Source organism: Giraffa tippelskirchi, chromosome 6 (assembly GCF_054371585.1).
Source record: "Giraffa tippelskirchi isolate mGirTip1 chromosome 6, T2T-mGirTip1v1.2.pri, whole genome shotgun sequence".
Classification (NCBI taxonomy): domain Eukaryota; kingdom Metazoa; phylum Chordata; class Mammalia; order Artiodactyla; family Giraffidae; genus Giraffa; species Giraffa tippelskirchi.
The window spans coordinates 117,952,879-117,973,005 of NC_137280.1; the positions used below are offsets into that span (position 1 = coordinate 117,952,879).

General features: G+C 38.6%; 1 protein-coding gene across 3 annotated transcripts in view; it reads left to right on the forward strand.

The window, feature by feature from the left end:
* The window catches only part of HSPA4 (heat shock protein family A (Hsp70) member 4), a 51,328-nt gene extending 34,018 nt beyond the window's left edge, over nucleotides 1-17,310 (forward strand). For 2 of the 3 annotated variants that reach the window (XM_081502823.1, XM_081502821.1), the window contains exons 8-19: nucleotides 572-648; nucleotides 1,857-2,008; nucleotides 2,507-2,613; nucleotides 3,250-3,383; nucleotides 4,560-4,741; nucleotides 5,760-5,849; nucleotides 9,239-9,391; nucleotides 10,262-10,387; nucleotides 11,291-11,398; nucleotides 12,870-12,989; nucleotides 14,770-14,931; nucleotides 15,115-17,310. In XM_081502823.1, the coding sequence (XP_081358949.1) occupies nucleotides 572-648; nucleotides 1,857-2,008; nucleotides 2,507-2,613; nucleotides 3,250-3,383; nucleotides 4,560-4,741; nucleotides 5,760-5,849; nucleotides 9,239-9,391; nucleotides 10,262-10,387; nucleotides 11,291-11,398; nucleotides 12,870-12,989; nucleotides 14,770-14,931; nucleotides 15,115-15,318 (1,615 nt within the window). In that variant the 3' untranslated portion in view covers nucleotides 15,319-17,310. The remainder of the gene's footprint in view (nucleotides 1-571; nucleotides 649-1,856; nucleotides 2,009-2,506; nucleotides 2,614-3,249; nucleotides 3,384-4,559; nucleotides 4,742-5,759; nucleotides 5,850-9,238; nucleotides 9,392-10,261; nucleotides 10,388-11,290; nucleotides 11,399-12,869; nucleotides 12,990-14,769; nucleotides 14,932-15,114) is intronic. The other variant, XM_081502822.1, reaches the window with a different exon arrangement.
* The last annotated feature ends 2,817 nt before the right edge of the window (nucleotides 17,311-20,127 follow it).

Sequence of the window (20,127 nt, forward strand, 5' to 3'; positions counted from 1 at the left end):
CCTTACCCAATAACTTGTCTTTCCCCATCTGTTGTTCCTGTCCTTAGCCCTAGGCAGTCATTAATCTTCTTTGTCTCTTTGGATTTGGTTCTGAACATTTCATATAAATGGGATCAGTCATATAATATGTCTTTGTGATTGGCTTATTTTACCTAGCATAATGTTTTCAAAGTTCATCCAGGTTTCATTGTGTAATCGGTCCTTTTTATTATTTTCATCCCTTTTTGCTGAATACAGTTAATGGATAATAGGGTTTTTCACACTTTTTTGCCTCTTGTGAATAATGTTGGTGTGACCATTCATCTGCGGAGTTTCGTGTGGTCACATGTTTTCAGTTGTGGAGAAACACCTAGAGTGGCATTGCTGGGTCGTATGGGAGCACCATGTTTAATATGTTGAGGAATTGCTAAACTCTTCCAAAGTGGTTGTAACGTTTATATTCCTGCCAAGAATGTATATGAGGTCCAGTTTCTCCGCATCTTTGCCAGTGCTTATTATGTCTATTTAATTATAGTCATTTATCCTACATAAAAGTGGACTGCGATTTAACCTGTTGTTTTTTTTTTCATAGAGGCAAATTTCTGGAGATGTGTGATGATCTCTTAGCTAGAGTGGAGCCACCGCTTCGTAGTATTTTGGAACAGGCCAGTAAGTATTTTTGTGATTGAATTGTTCATCTTGGGCTGTTTGGAAAATGTTAACTCTCCCCACCCCCCCACCCCCAGTTTTACCAGTTTCCGTTGTATGAACTACTTCAATGCCATATTAAACTTCTGTTTACCAATATCTTCCCCCTGCAGTACCTCCAGTAGTGTCTGGGAAAGTCTTAATAGTTTTCCCTGGAAACATAATTCAGAAGATTCAAAGATGGGTTTAATGTCTCAGGTATTTCATGGTGGTAAAAATTATCTTTAGCAATGTTGCTGAGGTAGTTTTGTAGGATTTTCTGTCAGTGAATCTTGTTGACTAAGAAGGGGGAGGATATGATAACCACATACTTAATTTAATCTCAGGGTAAAAGGTAGAAGTTTGATTTAGGAATATATTACTGTTATTTCCCAAATCTTTGACAGACATTTTCCTAGAGTCCACTGTGTTGAGATGTACTCTGATCTTGACACAGGCTCAGATAGGAAAATGGAGCGATTTTGACAAATGCATGTTCTTTTCATACTGGTACAGCCCATTTCTTTAAATAGTCCTTCTCAACAGATTGTCACTGAATAGATTGTTGCATAAAATGTGAGCAGGAAACCAGATGGTATTAAGAGGTATTTTATGAATGACAGCAGAGCCTTGGTGGTACCCTCTTTCCTTCTGTTACAAGGAGACTGAACCTGTGTTATAATCTGAGCCAGCAGAGCTCCGAGGTGCCTCAGCTGATACTCTCAGACCATATCCTGAAGTCTATTTAGTCTTAGTCCACACAGCCCTGTCAGGCTGGGTCGGACAGAACTTCCTTACCACTTTGTGTCAGCCCTTTTATTTTCTTTATGGCTAGGTTAACTGTTGGTATTTTAACACTTATTTGTGTGAGTCTTTCTGAGGTTGCAGAACTTAATGCACTATAGGACTTGAGATATTCCTCACCCTCACCTCTTAAATCTCAGTACTGTTGTGCCACCCTGCGGTCATTATTTTGAGCATTAAAATATAACTACCTGCTTCCAAATGGCGCAAACTTGTGTGTGTGTGTGTATGTTACTGTGGAGGGGATGAAGAGTGGTGCTGGGTTTTCTTACATATTTGTGAATTATTTTGTTGTGATAAGATGTTATATTGCTCTTTTATTTCATTGTAAGACTAATTGAAAGATTCTTTTAATCTAAATGTCTGTTCTAATTGTTTTTAAATAGAGTTAAAGAAAGAAGATATTTATGCAGTGGAGATAGTTGGTGGTGCAACACGAATCCCTGCAGTGAAAGAGAAGATCAGCAAATTTTTTGGTAAAGAAATTAGTACCACACTAAATGCCGATGAAGCTGTTACTCGAGGCTGTGCATTGCAGGTGAGCTTGCTTTCTTTCACAGGTAGCCACTGACAGGTCATTGTAGCAGTACAGCAGTGGTTAATGTATCCATCTAGTCTGAGACTAGCTCAGTGATTTTAAGGTCTAAGATTCTGAAACTTTTGTTTTAAAATTGATACTAGAGGTGGCGTTCATAAATGGAATTGTTTGTACTATATAACATGTAATAAGATGAAAGAATTTACTAGAAACATAAGTAGTCCTGAAATACTACTAGAATTTGGCATATTTGTTACATGAAGTAGTGTTATATATCAGTTAAATAAAGGTTGAGATTAATGGAAAAATAATAAGGAATAGCTAGATTAATGGGTGATTTGACAAATGATTGACACTTATGAAACCACTTATTTAGATACTGCTAAATTATTTATGTAAGTAGATGCTCTTCTGAAGTCATTTTTCTTATAGGTCTTACAATAGTTAGTTCATAATGTTCTACTTGCCAAATGGAATTTTTAAAAATTCTTATTCTAGTGTGCAATCTTATCGCCTGCTTTCAAAGTCAGAGAATTTTCTATCACTGATGTAGTGCCATATCCAATATCTCTGAGATGGAATTCTCCAGCTGAAGAAGTGTCAAGGTAATGTTTTTTAATCATTTTTGTACTTAACAAGTTAAGTCTTGGTAAATACTCGGTTTCAGCTTACACAAATTTCTTACAGTGCATGAAGCAAAGTGATTACTTACTTTACTCATCAGAATAAGTTTGTGTCCTTACTAGTTTTGTTTATTTGATCCTATTGAAATAATTGGTGCCTCTTATGTGCCCTGGCGGCTCAGACGGTAGAGTCTACCTGCAGTGTGGGAGACCTGTGTTCGATCCCTGGGTTGGGAAGATCCCCTAGAGAAGGAAATGGCAACCCACTCCAGTGGGTTCTCTTTGCTGGAGAATCCCATGGACAAAGGAGCCTGACAGGCTACAGTCCATGGGGTCGCAAAGAGTTGGATGCAACTAAGTGACTTCACTTTCACTTTCATTATGTCAATTGAAGAGTGTGTGTGTGTGTGTGTGTGTGTGTGTGTGTGTGTGTGTGTTTAAAACTGATACTGTATATACGCACACATACATTTTTTTTTCCCTTGGAAACTTATAAACTGGAAATGTTGCCAATTGAGAAGAGTAACTAGAGTTGTACAATAATTACAAAACTGGAATACCTGGGTAAAAGTGTGAGAAATGTCCTAAATTTGTATTTGTCTTTTTTCCTCCATTCAGTGACTGTGAAGTCTTTTCAAAAAATCATGCTGCTCCTTTCTCTAAAGTACTCACATTTTATAGAAAGGAACCTTTCACTCTTGAGGCTTATTATAGCTCTCCTCAAGATTTGCCTTATCCAGATCCTGCTATAGGTAAGTAAAGAGTTGGGAATTAAAAAAAAAAAAATTGTGTACTTGGGAGAACAGGAATAGCAAAGCAAGTATAATATACTGAAATTTGAGTACTTTAAATCACATGCACAAAGCGTTCAGTCTTATTATCAGGTTCAGAACCAGCAGGATGGTCATTATTTAATTGGATCTCCTACTGTGGACTGAAGTTCTTTTTTTTTAATTTAAAGGTTTTTAAAATTAATTTTAATCAGTTAAAAAATTTTTGGCTGCACCATGTGGCTTACGAGATCTTAGTTCCCTGACCAGGAATCAAACCTGTGCCCTGGCAGTGAAAGCATGGAGTCCTGACCATTGGACCACCAAGGAATTCCCTGGGCTGTAGTTCTTGGTTAATGCACATTATTGTTATACTTTGTGCATAATGTGTTGCTGGTTACTGAAAGTATTCAATTCTGACCCTAACATAGAGTTAGGTGTACGCAGAAAAATTATTAGCAGATTGTGATAATCAGTATCATAGGTTATGGAATCATGTTGTCTTCATTCTTCATTGACTGTGAGAAACTTAGTATCTGGAAATAATACCAGATGAGGAGAGAGAATCTAGAATTAATGATAAATACAGAACTAGAGTACATGGATAAAGTATTAGGAACATCCTGAATGGCACTTAGAAGCTTAGAAAGTTAACCTACTGTGTTTTCCTCACTTGTAAAACAGAAATAAACATGAAATTCGTAGTTTACAGAGTTTTATGAAATTAAAAACATGATCAAAACGCTAGTTTTGAATCTAGAAATGGCAGTTTCTTAATAAGTGACAAAGAATATGGAATCTTTGGGGTTTTCAGTAGATGAAAATGTGACAAATCTGTTCTAGGAATTTACTCTGCAGTGGCATATGAAGATGAATTGGAATAAGGGACTGGAGGGAAGGACATGTTTGAAGAGTTAGGAGAGTTCTTGAGTTACTTGAGTTCTTAATTGGGAGAAGATGATTAAAAGTTTGATTATATGTGAAAGCAGAAGAAATCTGATGATGTATTAAGATTCTAAGAGTGCTCACTTATTTGATGTATCATGCTATTGACCTTTCACTGAGAAATGGACATAACCTGGCAGTATGGACATATATTTGTGTTTGAATTCACCCTCTTAGGTTATGTGTTCTCTTTTGTCTTTCATATGTCCTTAGCTCAGTTTTCAGTTCAGAAAGTCACTCCTCAGTCTGATGGCTCCAGTTCAAAAGTGAAAGTCAAGGTTCGAGTAAATGTCCATGGCATTTTCAGTGTGTCCAGTGCATCTCTAGTGGAAGTGCACAAGTTTGAGGAAAATGAGGAACCGATGGAAACAGATCAGAATGCAAAGGAGGAAGAGGTAATCTAGACAATTTTATACCATTTTAGGCCATTTATGATGGCTCAGAGGTGACACTTGTCTAGAAATTCTAGCAAATAGGGTGACAGAGCTGCTGAGAGTAGGTTTGCATGCATACCCCATCATGTGTGAACTAGCACAAAGTCTTGATATGGAATTTGTATAGAAATGGGACATAGTTGGCTTCCTCCTTTAGACCATGCACTTGTCAATTTGAGTTATTCTTGATTCTTTCGTGATTACTGGAGAATGCTGAGTCTCAGTTGATTATTTCCATAGGTAGCATAGAATTCACACTCATTGGTTGGAGTCATGCACTGGGCCTTGTCCTTATTGTGTGTAAAAATCAAGGCTTTATAGAACTGCACATGTTCAGGTCTCATCCCCACAGATTTTGTTTAAGTTGGTCTGGGCTATGGCCAAGGTGTTAGTTTTAAAAACCTCCAAGACTATTATAATATGGTATTGAAAGCTAATGTGATTCAAGGTCTCTACAGACATCTTTATTATTGGCAGGCTTTGTTCTTTAAGCACTTCTAACAGAATTTTCAAGGTGTCCACTTTACCTAATGCATACAATGGTTGTACTTTTGAGGATGAAATGTCTGATTTTAAAAACTACTGGAAGAAGTTTAGACTTCTGAGAGAAATGTGTTCATGCAGAAGCAAGGAGAAACTCATGCTCTCCTCAGATTTTATTGTGTTAAATATTGCCACACTGTGTACTTCTGAGTACTGCTATGGCTTTATAATGTAGTTCTGTAACCACTCTTGTTTATATAAGGGCAGGGCAAATGTTATCTCCATTGTACAGGTGTGGTAACTGAGATCCAGAGAGGAAAACTTGTGTTCTAAGTATAACATATATGTCATAGCTGGAATTAGAGTCTGGTTTGTTTGATTGCTGGTCATTAGCAGAAATTCCATATCCTGTGAGTTTGCCAATGTGTCATGAAAGTTGCTTTAGTCTTCCGCTAGTATTTCCTAGTTTCAGAATTCGATGTGACCTATTTTTCAGAAGATGCAAGTGGACCAGGAGGAGCCACATGTTGAAGAGCAACAGCAGCAGACACCAGCAGAAAATAAGGCAGAGTCTGAAGAAATGGAGGTATAAATTGTATTTTACAGTGTGATTTGCTGTCTTTTTACATACATGGTTATGACCTGACATATTATGTCTTGGAAGGGGATTATATTAGAAATCTTCATTTATTTGAACAGTCCTTTTTTTTTTTGGTGTTGAAATAGAATTTATTTAAAATAGTTTTTTGTTTAAAAAAATCCCCAAATTTAAAAGTTTGGCTTTCAGCACATATCCAGGCTGCCTTAACAGCTTTTAGAAATATTAAAATTGTAAACATTAATGAACACTCCGAGTCTTCCTTATATAATGTATGACAAGTTCCAGTCTAGTACTCTTAAAGACAAAGTTATATCAGTTCTCATAATTTTGACATGTTGTAGTCTTTATAATTTAAGAGATCAATGTAACATTCCCCTAAAGAGCTGTTTATAACACTGTGTACCAAGAAGAGAGAGAATACAGAGGTCTTTCAGTTCTGCCTTGCATAGAGATAAAACTCAATAATATTAACTCCACAATACTTAAAAGCCTTTCATAAAAAAAATGTAACAGCTTTCTGCTTTAGTTTCCAAGAAGCCAGAAAACTGATCTCTAAATTTGAAGCTTTACGTCCCTGTGCCTCAAATTCTGAGGTGCTCTTTTGATTTACACCAGTTTTATATGAGGCTGATTGTCCCATTTAAGAGTGGTCTGAGTATTGTGATTTTCTTTTTTTAAATAAATATTCAACTGGAAAATCCCTGGGCAAGGCCTTACCAATCAGTATTTTAATATTGAAAATTGAAGTGTTGAACACAATATTTTTTGAGCAGAAAATTCCCTTAGGCCACGAAGCTTTTAAGGTCCTAACTTTCAGACAAAAAGCTCTCATTGCAGTGGGGTGAAATTGAGAGCTATGTGGTGGACTTTATTTCCCACCGTGATAAAACTAGATTTCTGCAGATCTTGTAGCTCTGTCCTGTCAGTCAGAGTCTTAATACTTAACTGTTGTAGTTTTCCAGGTGATTTTTAACAGACCTAACTATTGATACATAGCCTAAAATACAAAAGACGTCGAAAGGAGAAAATTTCAAGTCATTTGCTCGAGATTATAGGACTGTATTGTTGAAATGGAAATGTCTGTCTCAAGCAGTGTGCATCTGTTAGCAATGAGCCTCGACGTCCTTGGAAAGCCCATGGGAAATAAGACCTTGCAGACTTGGCTAAGGTTGTGCAGCACCCATCGGTCCCACTCATGAGACTGTGCTGCTGTCCTGTCTCTGCCAGCATATTTGAAGTCTTAAAGCCAGATTTTGTAGTGTTTGAAAAGTGTGTTTGGCAAGATGATCTTTGACCTTCAGTCTGGATGGTGTGGGAAGAAAGCACTCAAGCCTTATTTTGACTAGCTTAGTGATTGGTTCATGCTGGTTTCTGAATGGCTGTTATCTTACCCATAACTTATTCTTTACTAATAACAGTGAAACATGATCTTTTCAAATTTTGTCAACTCTTCTGAAACTTACCTTTACATTTAAATACTGTTCTAAATAATAATATATTGAAGTACAGTTTGTAGATAATATTTAAATGAATGTGTAACATTTTTGGGTCCTTCACAACCTGTTCTTTAACTTAGAGTTTTCATGTTTAAATTTTGTCATCAGCATTGAAAACAGCTTTTCTTACAAATTATTTATGACATTGCAACGTATAATCTCACCTTCTAAGGTATTTCTGATTGTGGCATTTAAAAAAGTTTGGCAGAGCCTTTAGGAGGCTCAAGTCTGATACCCATTTTCATGTCGGTTAACAAATTTTAATTAATTTAACTTTGCAAATAATTGTAAAAAGAGAAAATAATGGACAGAGGAAATCATGCTCACAGATGCTTTAGTGTCTTGTAGGCCTTTTCAGAGGTGAAGACCTGTTGTTGCCTGGGTTGGGGGCAGCAATGGGGGAGAGAAATACCTATTTTTCTTTGTTCTTGAAGGTTGGGGAGGAGAAAGGAATGAGGTGGACCTGACCTTTCTCCCTCCCCCCTGACCTCCCTTAGAGCTGTGGGAAGTTTCATGGAGTTACTTAGGTTCCTTTCGTGAGGTGGCTTGGGAACTGACACCTTTTATAGTATTGTTTCTAAAGGAAATAAAATACAAATGATAACATAAATTTCAACTCTGACGTAAGATTTGGACAGGAGGTGGGGAAATGACTTTGAAATCTTGCCTCATGTCATAGAGAAGATTATATTCCAGATTATTTGAAAGTTACAGATGAAGAATTAAGAACAGCTGGAATGGGACTTCCCTGATGGTCCAGTGGTTAAAAATCTATCTGCCAGTGCAGACATGGGTACAATCCCTGGTCCAGGAAGATGGCGTATGCCACAGATCTCACAGCTAAGCCTGTGCACCACAACTACTGAGCTTGCTGCTCTGTAATAAGAGAAGCACCTCAATGAGAAGCCCTTGCACACAACTAGAGAAAGCTTGTGTGTAGGAGCAGTGAAGGCCCAGTGCAGCCAAAAATAAATAAATATAAAAAAAAAAAGCTGGAATGAATATTTTTCTAATCTGTGAATCAGCAGGAGCTTTGAAAGCGTGAAAGCAGTGAAAGTAATCACAAAGGGAAAGATGGATGGGTTAAAAAATAAAAGCTTGCATAGACTAATAATAAAAGATTAGAAAAAATCTAGAAGAGTCAATCACTGGGGGGAAAAAAATCACAAAGATCCCAAGAGAACAGTGAATGAAATATGATTAGGCAATTTGGAGGAGTAAGTATGCCTTATAAATGTGTAAGAAAAGGTTATTGACCCAATGAAAATAGTAGATCACGGCAAATGAATTCCTCTTTGTGGCCAGGGTACAGCGAAATGGGCTCTCTTACTCCTTGTGAGAATATAAATAGGTACAGATACTCTGGAAGTCATCTTATTGCTGTATTTCTGATCCTTAAAAATTTCATTACCCTCTCCCTACTAATTTCCTATGCATGTTTGTATGTTTAGATAAGAGTGGAAGACAATTAGAGAATATTTAATTGTAATGGTATGTTGATGGTGGGGTTGTGGAAGTTTGTTTTTGTGTGTATGTATCTGTATATGTATGTATATAAGTGTATGTGTGTGTACAGATCAGTAGTATTAAGTATAATCACACTGTGGTACAGTCAGTCTCCAGAACTTCTTTCATCTGTCCAACCAAAGTTACCTGTGAAACAATAATTCCCATTTCTTCTATTCGTTCTCCCCCGTCCTCTGGGAACCACCATTACTTTTTATCTCTATGGATTTGACTATTCATACATTTCTAACTTTCCAGATATTATAAGAAAACAAACTTAAGTTAGTAAAAAAGCAAAACTAGCCTTTGAAACATGACCCATTTGGAAGCTGGAGTCTGTATGTGTGTACTTAATGATTTCTGTTATTTTAGACCTCTCAAGCTGGATCAAAAGACAAAAAAATGGACCAACCGCCTCAAGCCAAGAAGGCAAAAGTGAAGACCAGTACTGTGGACCTGCCAATTGAGAATCAGCTGTTATGGCAGATAGACAGAGAGATGCTCAACTTATACATTGAAAATGAGGTGGTTATTTTAAGTCTTCTAGAGCAATAAGCTAGAACATTAATGTGACCATAGTGTTCAAATGCTGTGTCTAGTGACCTTTATGCATTGGGTGGGGTTTGGGAACAATTTAACATTTTGGGGTATTGGAGGACAAGTTTAATAGATCCCAAGATACATCATCAAAATTGTTTTATGGTGATGTGTCTATTGCTAAAAACTCTCTAATGAAATCTTTGACATTTCGAGGAGGTGTCATTCATGTTTTTGGGTGTGTGAGTTTGGTTGTTCACTAGAGATTGGGATGTTTGAGGCCAGGGTCAGGGAAGTCGATCAGTGGGAGAACTCAGAGTGACCTTAACGTCTTGTTTATTAGTTTCTTTCCCTGTTACCAGTCAGTATGTGACTCTGGTTATGGTGAGCGATGCAGTGTTTGAGACCTTGGGGCACAATTATCCAATTAATTGTTTTCTGTGAGGTTTCTTACGATAGGTACATTGGGTCTTAGAATAGTTTTATAGAACCTTTATCATCTGTGCTATATGAATATTTTTGATTTTTCTTGGGTATGTAATACAAGCAGGTTATACCCACCTTGTGACAGTGAGCTAATAGTTTATTTTAGTTCTTGCCCTAGCATTTTCCTCATTTTTACTTTTGAGTTTCAACATCTTGCTCTTTCTTCTGTTGCTCTTTTTTTCCTAAGCACACCCACGAAACTCTCACTTGATCGTCATAATTTACTGAGGACTAATCCTTCCAGCTCTTTTCTCGGATGATTTGCAGGACTAAAAGGATTTTGGGAAGAAGGCTTCTCTTAACATAACTATATTACTTAATAGTTAAGAGGAAATTGTCTCAGTTTTTTGAATGTCTCACTACTGTTCACAGGGTAAGATGATCATGCAGGATAAACTAGAGAAAGAGAGGAATGATGCTAAGAATGCAGTAGAAGAATATGTGTACGAAATGAGAGACAAGCTGAGTGGTGAATATGAGAAGTTTGTGAGTGAAGATGTAAGTATGTGCCGCAGTGTGTCTGCTCATTTTGTGTCTTCTGGGAGGATCCTTAAATGTACTTACAAGTGATATTTTGCATCTGTAGGTATACAGTAAAATGATTAAAAATATTTTTGGGGGGACAGTTTTATATTGTTTTGTTTTATACAATATTGGTGGAGTGTTTCCTAAAGGTTAGTCTTTGTGCATCACTTTTTTTTGGTGTGTCACTTTTTGATACACTTGCATGCTATTATTTACCTAGTTTTTTTCTTAAAAAAAAATCTCACTTTTCTCTTGATGTTTATTTTAACTCACTTGTTAGAAAAAGATTTAGGTATAATTGACATATCATTTTAGTTTCAGATGCATAGTGATTAGATGTTTATATACGTTGTGAAATGATTACCACCATAAGTCTAAACATCTATCACTACACATACTTAAAAATTTTTTTTTCTTCTGATGAGAACTTTTAAGATTTATTCTCTCAGTAGAGAAGGCAATGGCAACCCACTCCAGTACTCTTGCCTGGAGAATCCCAGGGACGAGGAGCCTGGTAGGCTGCCGTCTGTGGGGTCACACAGAGTTGGACACGACTGAAGTGACTTAGCAGCAGCAGCAACAGCTTTCAATACAGTGTTATTTACTATTAACTCACTTATTTTTAAACGTAATTTTTAATTCGGAAATTTTCAAACATATCCAAATGTCTCCTACAGTGGAGAAAATAATGTAATAAACCCCCTTGTACCTGTAAAGCAAAATAAGATTGTGTCAGTCTTATTTCCTATATCCCCATCTCCCCACTACCTCATGTTTTAAAGAAAATCCAGATGTATCATTGTCTGTGACTGTTTCTGTATTCCTGAATCAACTAATTTTTGATTGACTTAATTGCATTGTTTCCTTCATCTTTAGGACCGTAACAATTTTACCTTGAAACTAGAAGATACTGAAAATTGGTTGTATGAGGATGGAGAAGACCAGCCAAAGCAAGTTTACGTTGATAAATTGGCTGAATTAAAAGTAAGTGATTCTTGAAAGCGAAATGTTGTACTTTCCATGGAGAATACCTCACAATTGTAATTCTCATGTTAAATGAAGGCAGGTTGAAAGTGATTGAAAAGCTGTACTTTTTATCACTTAGTTTCACTGTCTTTCTTTCTTTTAAAACTTCATGATAACAAAAGAATTTTTCTGAAAATTGAGTTCAGACATAAAATGTTTTACTGAATTGGAGCTTGAGTGTGTTCTTAGTGTCAAGAAATTGAAAGACTACTAAGATGTATTTCTATCCTAGCAGGCAGTGCCAATGCAGTTGGAGCAGGGCTGTGTATATACAGCTTCGATTCTCAATAGAGCAGAAGTGACTGGTTTTGTATTTAAAGAAGTGATAGTTACACTTTGGAGTTAAAAGTCCAAAGAATTATTTAAAGTTGAGGCCTCTTGTTTGGAAAAAGATGCAAGTACACAAGAACTTTTTCCATTTCTCTGGTTACTTAGTTTCTTGTTAAACTATTCCATTGTGACTAACCTTTGGAATGAAATTTCTCAAGGACAGTACATGCAGTTTCCTGTCATTCTGGCAAGAATGTTAAAGAGTCTCCAGTGAGATCCTGCTCATTGAGTTTTTTAATTTACTTTTTTTTTTTTTACGGGACCTGTCTAACACATGGTAGGAGACAAAATAACGGCGTCAGCTATTGTCAGCTTATGTCCAGTTTTGTTCCATTTCTGCTCCTTTCCACTTCCAGTTATTTTAAGCAAGTCTCTTAGGTTATATTTAACCCCAAAATACATCAATGTGTATTTAAAAGAAAATATAACCCTATGCTGTACCATTATCACATGTGTAAAAATTTCTTAACATCACTATTAATATCACCATATGTTCGGTCAGTTTTGAGGATCCAGTTGTTTCATAAATTATTTTTTAGCTTCTTTGACTCAGGATCCAAGTAGGGCCCATACATTGTGTTGATATCTCTTAAATCTGTATCTGTAGTTCTCCTTCCATCATTTTCTCTTCCTTTACTTAGTTGATGAAAAAACTAAATCATTTGTCCTGGAGAATTTATTTCCAGTCTATATTTTACTCCTTTTCACCCCTGTGATGTTTCATCTTATTGGTAAATTTATGGTTAGAGCCGGAGGCTTTGTAAGATACAGATTAAAAATTTTTGGCAAGTGTACTTCATGTACAGTGTTGTATATCACTGTCAGGAGGCATCTAATTTTTGGTTGTCTCCCCAATGTATTTTGAGAACTAGGGTTCAGGTGACAAGTTGAAGTGGCTCCACATGGAACAGTATTGATGTATATTCTAATGAAGCCTGAGGATAATATTTCAGTGGTCTGGGGGAAATATTCAACTTCTTATAATATAGAACACAGAGATTAAATGTATTTTAATTTATAATCAGTCTTACTAGAAAAATACTGCTTTGTTAGTTTAAACTCCCCTGTGAAGAATTTGTGTATTCTCTCTTATATTAAGAATCTAGGTCAGCCTATTAAGATGCGATTCCAGGAATCTGAAGAAAGACCAAAATTATTTGATGAACTAGGGAAACAAATCCAACAGTATATGAAAGTAATCAGCTCTTTCAAAAACAAGGTATCTTTTCTTTTTTTTACTCTTCCCTACTAATGTTTTGGTAGAGTTTTGAGACATTTTCGTAGCAGTTCTTTCTGTTATTTAATAACATTGTTTTCTTTTTGGATGTTAGTGACATGTATAATATTTTGTTTAACCTTAGTAAGAACCCTGGGATTTGCTGCTTCTCTTTAGTAAGGAGACTCAGTAATTGAGCAGTATTACTCAGTTTCCTTTTCTTGTTACGAAATGTTTCATTAGTGAATTAACTTGGTCTAGTCTGGTCTTAGAACACATTAGGCAAATAATTTAGTTTGTAGGACTGTTTCAACAATAAACTATGGGTGTATCATTTTCTTGAGTACTATATGATACTCCAAAATAAATTATATCATTAAATCCACACAGTACATTTATGAAATAGGTGGTTTAATCCTTACCCAGATTACTCTTGGGGGAGCTGGGATTTGGCCAGTGGTCTGGGTTGCTCCCAGACTTTGGTCAGTAGTTTGGTTAATTCTGCTATTATACTCTAGGTTCTTGATGTATTGTCAGTGTTCAGTTCAGTCGCTCAGTCATGTCCGACTCTTTGCGACCCCATGAACTGCAGCACACCAGGCCTCCCTGTCCATCACCAGCTCTTGGAGCCTACCCAAACTCATGTCCATTGAGTCGGTGATGCCATCCAAGCATCTCATCCTCTGTCATCCTCTTCTCCTCCTGCCCTCAATCTTTCCCAGCATTAGGGTCTTTTCCAATGGGTCAGCTGTTTGCATCAGGTGGACAAAGTATTGGCGTTTCAGCTTCAACATCAGTGCTTCCAGTGAACACCCAGGACTGATCTCCTTTAGGATGGACTGGTTGGATCTCCTTGCAGTCCAAGGGACTCTTTCAAGAGTCTTCTCCATTCTCCAACACCACAGTTCAAAAGTATTAATTCTTCAGTTCTTTATAGTCCAACTCTCACATCCATATGTGATGACTGGAAAAACCATAGGCTTGACTAGATGAACGATTGCTGGCAAAGTAATGTCTCTGCTTTTTAATGTACTGTCTAGGTTGGTCATAACCTTAACCTTCCTTCCAAGAAGTAAGCGTCTTTTAAGTTCATGGCTGCAATCACCATCTGCAGTGATTTTGGAGCCCCCAAAAATAAAGTCAGCCACTGTTTCCACCTTTTCCCCATCTATTTGCCATGAAGTGATGGGACCAGATGCCATGATCTTAGTTTTCTGAATGTTGAGCTTTAAGCCAACTTTTTCAGTTTTATCAAGAGGCTCTTTAGTTCTTCACTTTCTGCCATAAGGGTGGTGTCATCTGCATGTAAGAAACTTAAATATAATAAATTGAGCTTTCTAAAAAATTTAATTTTAAAATTTTACTTATGAAAGGATTCTTTTAAAAAACTGTATTCATAATTATTTTGTTTCTTAACTTTGATGCCTAAACCTCCAGTCTCATATCTAATGACATGGCCTTTTTTTTGCATTGTAAAATTATATTTATTTATTTGCAAAATTATAACATTTTGTGTAAAGCATGTGCTGTTTATACTGCTGAAACCTTTTAATTGACACCTTGTGTATTCCTTTTGACCTTGAAATGCATTTCCTCTGTTTTAAAAATTGAGGTTACTTTCCTTTATTGAATTTTTAGGGAATTGAATGTGTGGCTTGTGAGGCTAGATGGGCTTCATTTTGGGAAAGATTGTAACTTTTTGGAAGATGCTGAAGAACTAGGCGGTATTTGAGTAGGGACCGTATCATTCTTTGACACTTGTCTGGTTGGCTTCTGGTTATAGGAGGACCAGTATGATCATTTGGATGCTGCTGACATGGTGAAGGTGGAAAAAAGCACAAATGAGGCCATGGAGTGGATGAATAACAAGCTGAATCTGCAGAACAAGCAGAGTCTGACCATGGATCCAGTTGTCAAGGCAAAAGAGATTGAAGCTAAAATTAAAGTAATTCATGATTTTAAAGATTTAATAGTTTTTTCTAGTCGGTATTGGTATATTATTAATAGAGAATTTCATTACTCCATCTTTGCTTACATCTTGGGGATAGGATAGGAGAGGGTGGACTTGGATTTTAGTATGCTATGTAAAATTTGTAACAAGAAACCACTGTTTTCTCTCCTGTTCTAGGAGCTGACGAGTATCTGCAGTCCTATAATTTCAAAGCCCAAACCCAAAGTGGAACCTCCAAAAGAGGAGCAAAAAAATGCAGAGCAGAATGGACCAGTGGATGGACAAGGAGACAACCCGGGCCCTCAGGCTGCTGAGCAGGGTACAGACACAGCTGTGCCTTCGGATTCAGACAAGAAGCTTCCTGAAATGGACATTGATTGATTCCAACAATTGTTTATATTAAAACAGACTATTATAAAGCTTTAAGTTGTCAACTTTGTTCTAAATATCAACTAGAGCAATTAAATACTGGAGATTTCTTAGTCAGTTTTTAGGGGACTTGAGTGGGAGGGGATATCGGTAATGTATGGAGCATTTTGACTTCTAAATAGTTAGATACAGAAATGAAGTGCATTGTATCTTTTTCATAACGGTACTATTTAGAAGCCCAGTTAGTCTTACTGAGCTTATGCTTCACTCCTTTTATGTTTAATCATGCTTATACAAAGAGAAGTTTGTTTTAGAAAGTTGAGCTATAGCACAAGCTATACCTAGCTATCAAGCAAACTTTTTGTTATGACATAAATGACAGGAACTCTTAATTGTGCTTAAAAATTCTGCTGTGGAGGTTGCCACAAAGGCTCCCCGCCTGGTGTGGGGATGGGGGAGGGATCTCCCTCTGTTTCTTAGGGCTAGAGCATGGCATAGATTAACATAGAACAACAAAGGTGTGCTCTGAGCTTCACATGTCACTCCGCTCCCCTGGGACTCCCACCCCATCTTCCCATCTTTCCCAGATAAAAGGGGTTCCCATTACAAACGCCATGTGTTGCTCTTGGGAAAATAGACCCTTTCACCTGGAGCAGGTTGTTAACTGAGGATTTTAAACCTGGAGGTTCTTCCTGAGAATGTATATTTCTGAAAGTATGTTCATTAATATCCCAAGCATCAAAGTCTAAATAATTTTCTCTTCAGAACGTTAGAATTGGGTAGATGTATTGTTGGATATAGGCATAGTAAATTTAACTGAGGGATTGCTTCTTGTTAATTATGGTATAAAGATTTGTATCCTGGCCTGCTTGTTCAGGTGAGAGATATTTTGTGTAAATTTGAGGTATAGCTTGAAGTCTTAGGACAGGAGTTAAAAAGTTCTTTTTTGGCTCATTCACAGTCACTTATGTGTTAAGCGTTAACATCTGTCATGAATCTGCCAGTGTGTATGTGTTAAAACGGCTGACAGACTGTACAAAAAAACTAGGATGCACTGGATTGTACTGGATGAGTCTGAAGTTAGTGTTAAAAAAGTGTGGTGCCTGACTTTAGCAGTGCCTCATTCTTACTCTGCAGTCACCGTCAGGAGCACCAAAGCATTCCCTGTGACTGCGCTTTGGGCGGTGTTGAGAGCAGTGAGGCATTTCGGGAGCTCTAAGGGAAACCTGTAGTGCTAGAGCCCAGGGCCAGTCCTTCCCCTAGAAACTGTTACAAGCTTTGTTGTTACATTTTGGACCTTTGTAATAATTGTTAATCTGTATAACAGAGAGCTTCTCTGTTACTTTTGATTTATGTTGCTAGAAATGACCTTGCATATTTAGAATGAGTTTCTGTCCATCTCTGCACTAAAAAATTCAGACTGTTACAAGCTCTAAAGTGCTGTACAGAAACGTCACTCAGAGGAGGAAGGTGAAAGTGTATTTATGTTGGCATGTAAGCATGCATGGAAGCCTCGCAGCACCAGGACTTGGCCCTGTTCTTAGAACATCCTTTGTCCATTCTCTACCTGTCCAGCTTCAAGAGTTCAGCTGGCCTGCTGTGAGGCCAGGAGCTACTTTGGAGTGCTGGCTGCCTGATTAAGCCAATGCTTATGCAACTTGACTCAGTCCTTAATGGCCATTTCTTCTAAAAATTTTCTTTTGTGTGTGGGGAGGGTGTGGGACTTGGGATGGGGTTGAATTTGAGGTTTAAACTAGAATTAAGATGATGTGGTCTTCTTGCTCTCTGATTAGACAGGCTTGCAGACCAATTGAATTTACATGGAGGCCAGACCAGAGAGTAACAGTTGATGACTTGTGTGCAGACAAGCATTTATCCAGGTTGTATTATCTAAATTGGTTTGTTAAAGCTCCAGGTTACATTCTTACACAAAGAAAAACATTCAGTAAACATGAGACAAGTTTAGGAAAACTTAATAAAAAGAAACCTGTCTTACACTCTTAAGGAATGGTTTTCTTAATTTCATAATTGTGTGTGTGTTTCTGTGTTTTCAATAAAAAATTTTCTCTGGAGGTAAGAGTCCTCTTAGCTAAATTCGAAGTTGTTAACTTTTGTCAGTGATCTCCATCCTGAAGAACATTCAAGGCTCAGCACATTGGGTGGTAAGAAGTAGTTCTCTTTCCATACTTAACTATCCCATGCCGAGTCTCAGCCCAGTTCTCTGGTTTAGGAATCCTTACCTTGCTCCTGTAACTGGGCCTTATTTTGAGGGTTTTTACAATAGCAGGAGGTGAGTTACGGCCCCATGAAGGCCAGTGCCAGGACTGATGCCTGCCCCTTCAGAGAACAGGACATGGCCCAGAATGTGCTTTTAACAGTGGCTACCATAACAGTTGCAGTAGTGTGCGCATGTATGTGTGTGTGGGTGTAAATGTGGGGTGGTGTTCCCATGGATGGAGGAGCCTTGGTAGGCTACAGTCCATGGGGTCGCTAAGAGTCGGACACGACTGAGCGACTTCACTTTCACTTATCCGTTTCATGCACTGGAGAAGGAAATGGCAACCCACTCCAGTATTCTTGCCTGGAGAATCCCGGGGACGGCGGAGCCTGGTGGGCTGCCGTCTGTGGGGTCGCACAGAGTCGGACACGACTGAAGCGACTTAGCAGCAGCAGTTGAGTGCTGAAAGGGGATGAACCCACCAGAAGAGACCGTAAGTGTACCGAGCATGGGGCCGAGGTGGGGGCACAGGGCCTTTGTGTGGTCCTGCCACTTAATGGTCCCAGTGCTGGGCCTACCAAGAGAGCCGGTACTCGCCACCTTCAAGAAATGGCTGCAGTAAAGTTCTTCTCTGGGCTTCTGTCTGGGAGAAGTGTGGTCACCTGGTAGTGTGAGTGGGAAGCCTGGGCCTAGCCAGGTAGCTACTGATTTATCTAGAGTGTAGCCATTTTATAGGGATGTTGGCAGTCGCGTGGAAGGTATAGCAGACCTGTTTACCTGGGAGAGGTACCAGCACTCTTCTGTGTCACTGGGGAAGAGGGTGTTGGAGGCAGAGCTAGGGCTGGTGTGGAAGGTTTTGCGATGGGGCAGCTTCAGATTAATGGGAAGAACTTTCACAGCTTCCATGGGGTTGGTGAGGACTCACACAGGCTTTAGACCAGTGACCTCTGAGATGCTTTGCAAGCATCTTAAGGGGTTTTTGAGGGGGAACTGTCAGAGGTGAAAGAGGTGGTGGGGCTTGCTAGGGCTGAGAGACTGGAGTCCTGGTGTGGAGCACTGGGCTTTAGCCTGAGGGTGACAATGTTTTAGGGATGCTCATGTGCTATGTGCAGAGTGAGTTGGACCTGGGGGAAGTTGGAGGTAGTAGAGCTTTTAAAATCCATGGTTTAGGGTTGTGAACCAAAAGAAGGGGTAAATGGTAAGTCTTGGTACTGGAGGAAAAGGGAAGATGGAAAAGTGATTAAAAAAAAACCCGTGCTGTTAGAAGCAAGGGGAGTAGCCAGCCTTTATGGGTTAATGACAAGGGTACTCAGGCTAGGCTTCAAGGACCGATTGGCATATTATTGATCTGGCTTTTGGTAATACACTTCTGTATATTTGGTTGATTTCAATCATTTTTCTTTAAGTGGGTTTAACATCATTTCTTATGTAAAATTTGTCAGTTATAAAACAATATGCACAATTTCTTGTTTGGAAAGAACATGGAATGTGTTTGCATAAAAGTCAAATCTGGCTAGATGTTTCAAAATGAAATGGATTTTTCTCAAGGTGGGATTGGAGTGATTTTGTTAGTAAATTTTTGCTTGTTTGTATTTTCTAAGATTTCTGTAATAAGCATTTTGGAGTTTTGTAATGTTAAGTTAGAAGTGTATTTGATTTATTTTTAGACTTTTTGTTTGTTTCGCTTTATTTTTGTATTTATTTGATTGCACCAGGTCTTAGTTGCGGCTCATGGGATCTTTGATCTTTGTGGTGGCATGCAGGGTCTTTTCAGGTAGCAGGCATGTGAACTCTGAGTTGCGGCATGTGGGATCTAGTTTCCTGACCAGGGATCAAATCTGCTTCAGGAGCGTGGAGTCCTAGCCGCTGGACCATGAGAGAAGTATAGAAGTATATGTTAAGAAGAATGGCTCCAAGGTTTCAAAGCTGGAATAAAAGACACAATAGATGGAGCTCCTGGTCTGTAGGAGTTAGTGCAGGTGCTCTTGGGAGTCTGGATAAGATTAGGAAGTTGTATAACATGGAACTGAGGGATCCTGTAGCTACAGCTGCTGTGGAAGGAAGCTTTGGAGGTCGGGGTGTGTTCCTGCCTTAGGGAGTAAAGGATGGTTTTTTGGCTGTGTCAGGAAGAAGTGGGAGCTTTGAAGGAAACAAGAAGCTGCCAGAAGGGAATGACCATGCCTGAGGCATGTTAGGGAGGAGGGAGTTTGAGAAATGAGAGGTGGCAGTGACCGGTGGGGTTAGCGGCTGTGGGGGTGCTTCAGGAGCATGCAGTGAGGCCTCAGGTGGAGGAGAGCATTTGGTCAGGAAGCTTGGCCTAGTTAAGGGATCAACTTGGGGAGGAAGGAGGTTAGGCAGCATCCTAGGCCCACTGTCCTGTGTGCAAATGGGGAGAATTTCCACAGTTATCTGGAGATTGGCATTCCTTCCCTGGGTAGTGCTCCCTTCCCTCTGGACGGAGCAGCCCTGGGATATGACCCTCACTGCCCTGGTCACCTGAGCTGGATACTGCAATTTGGGGCAGGTGCCATAGTGTAGAAAAGAAGGAGGGGACCTCTTAAGCAGAGGCAAGATGGGAAAATGGCCATGTTGGGGTGGAAGCA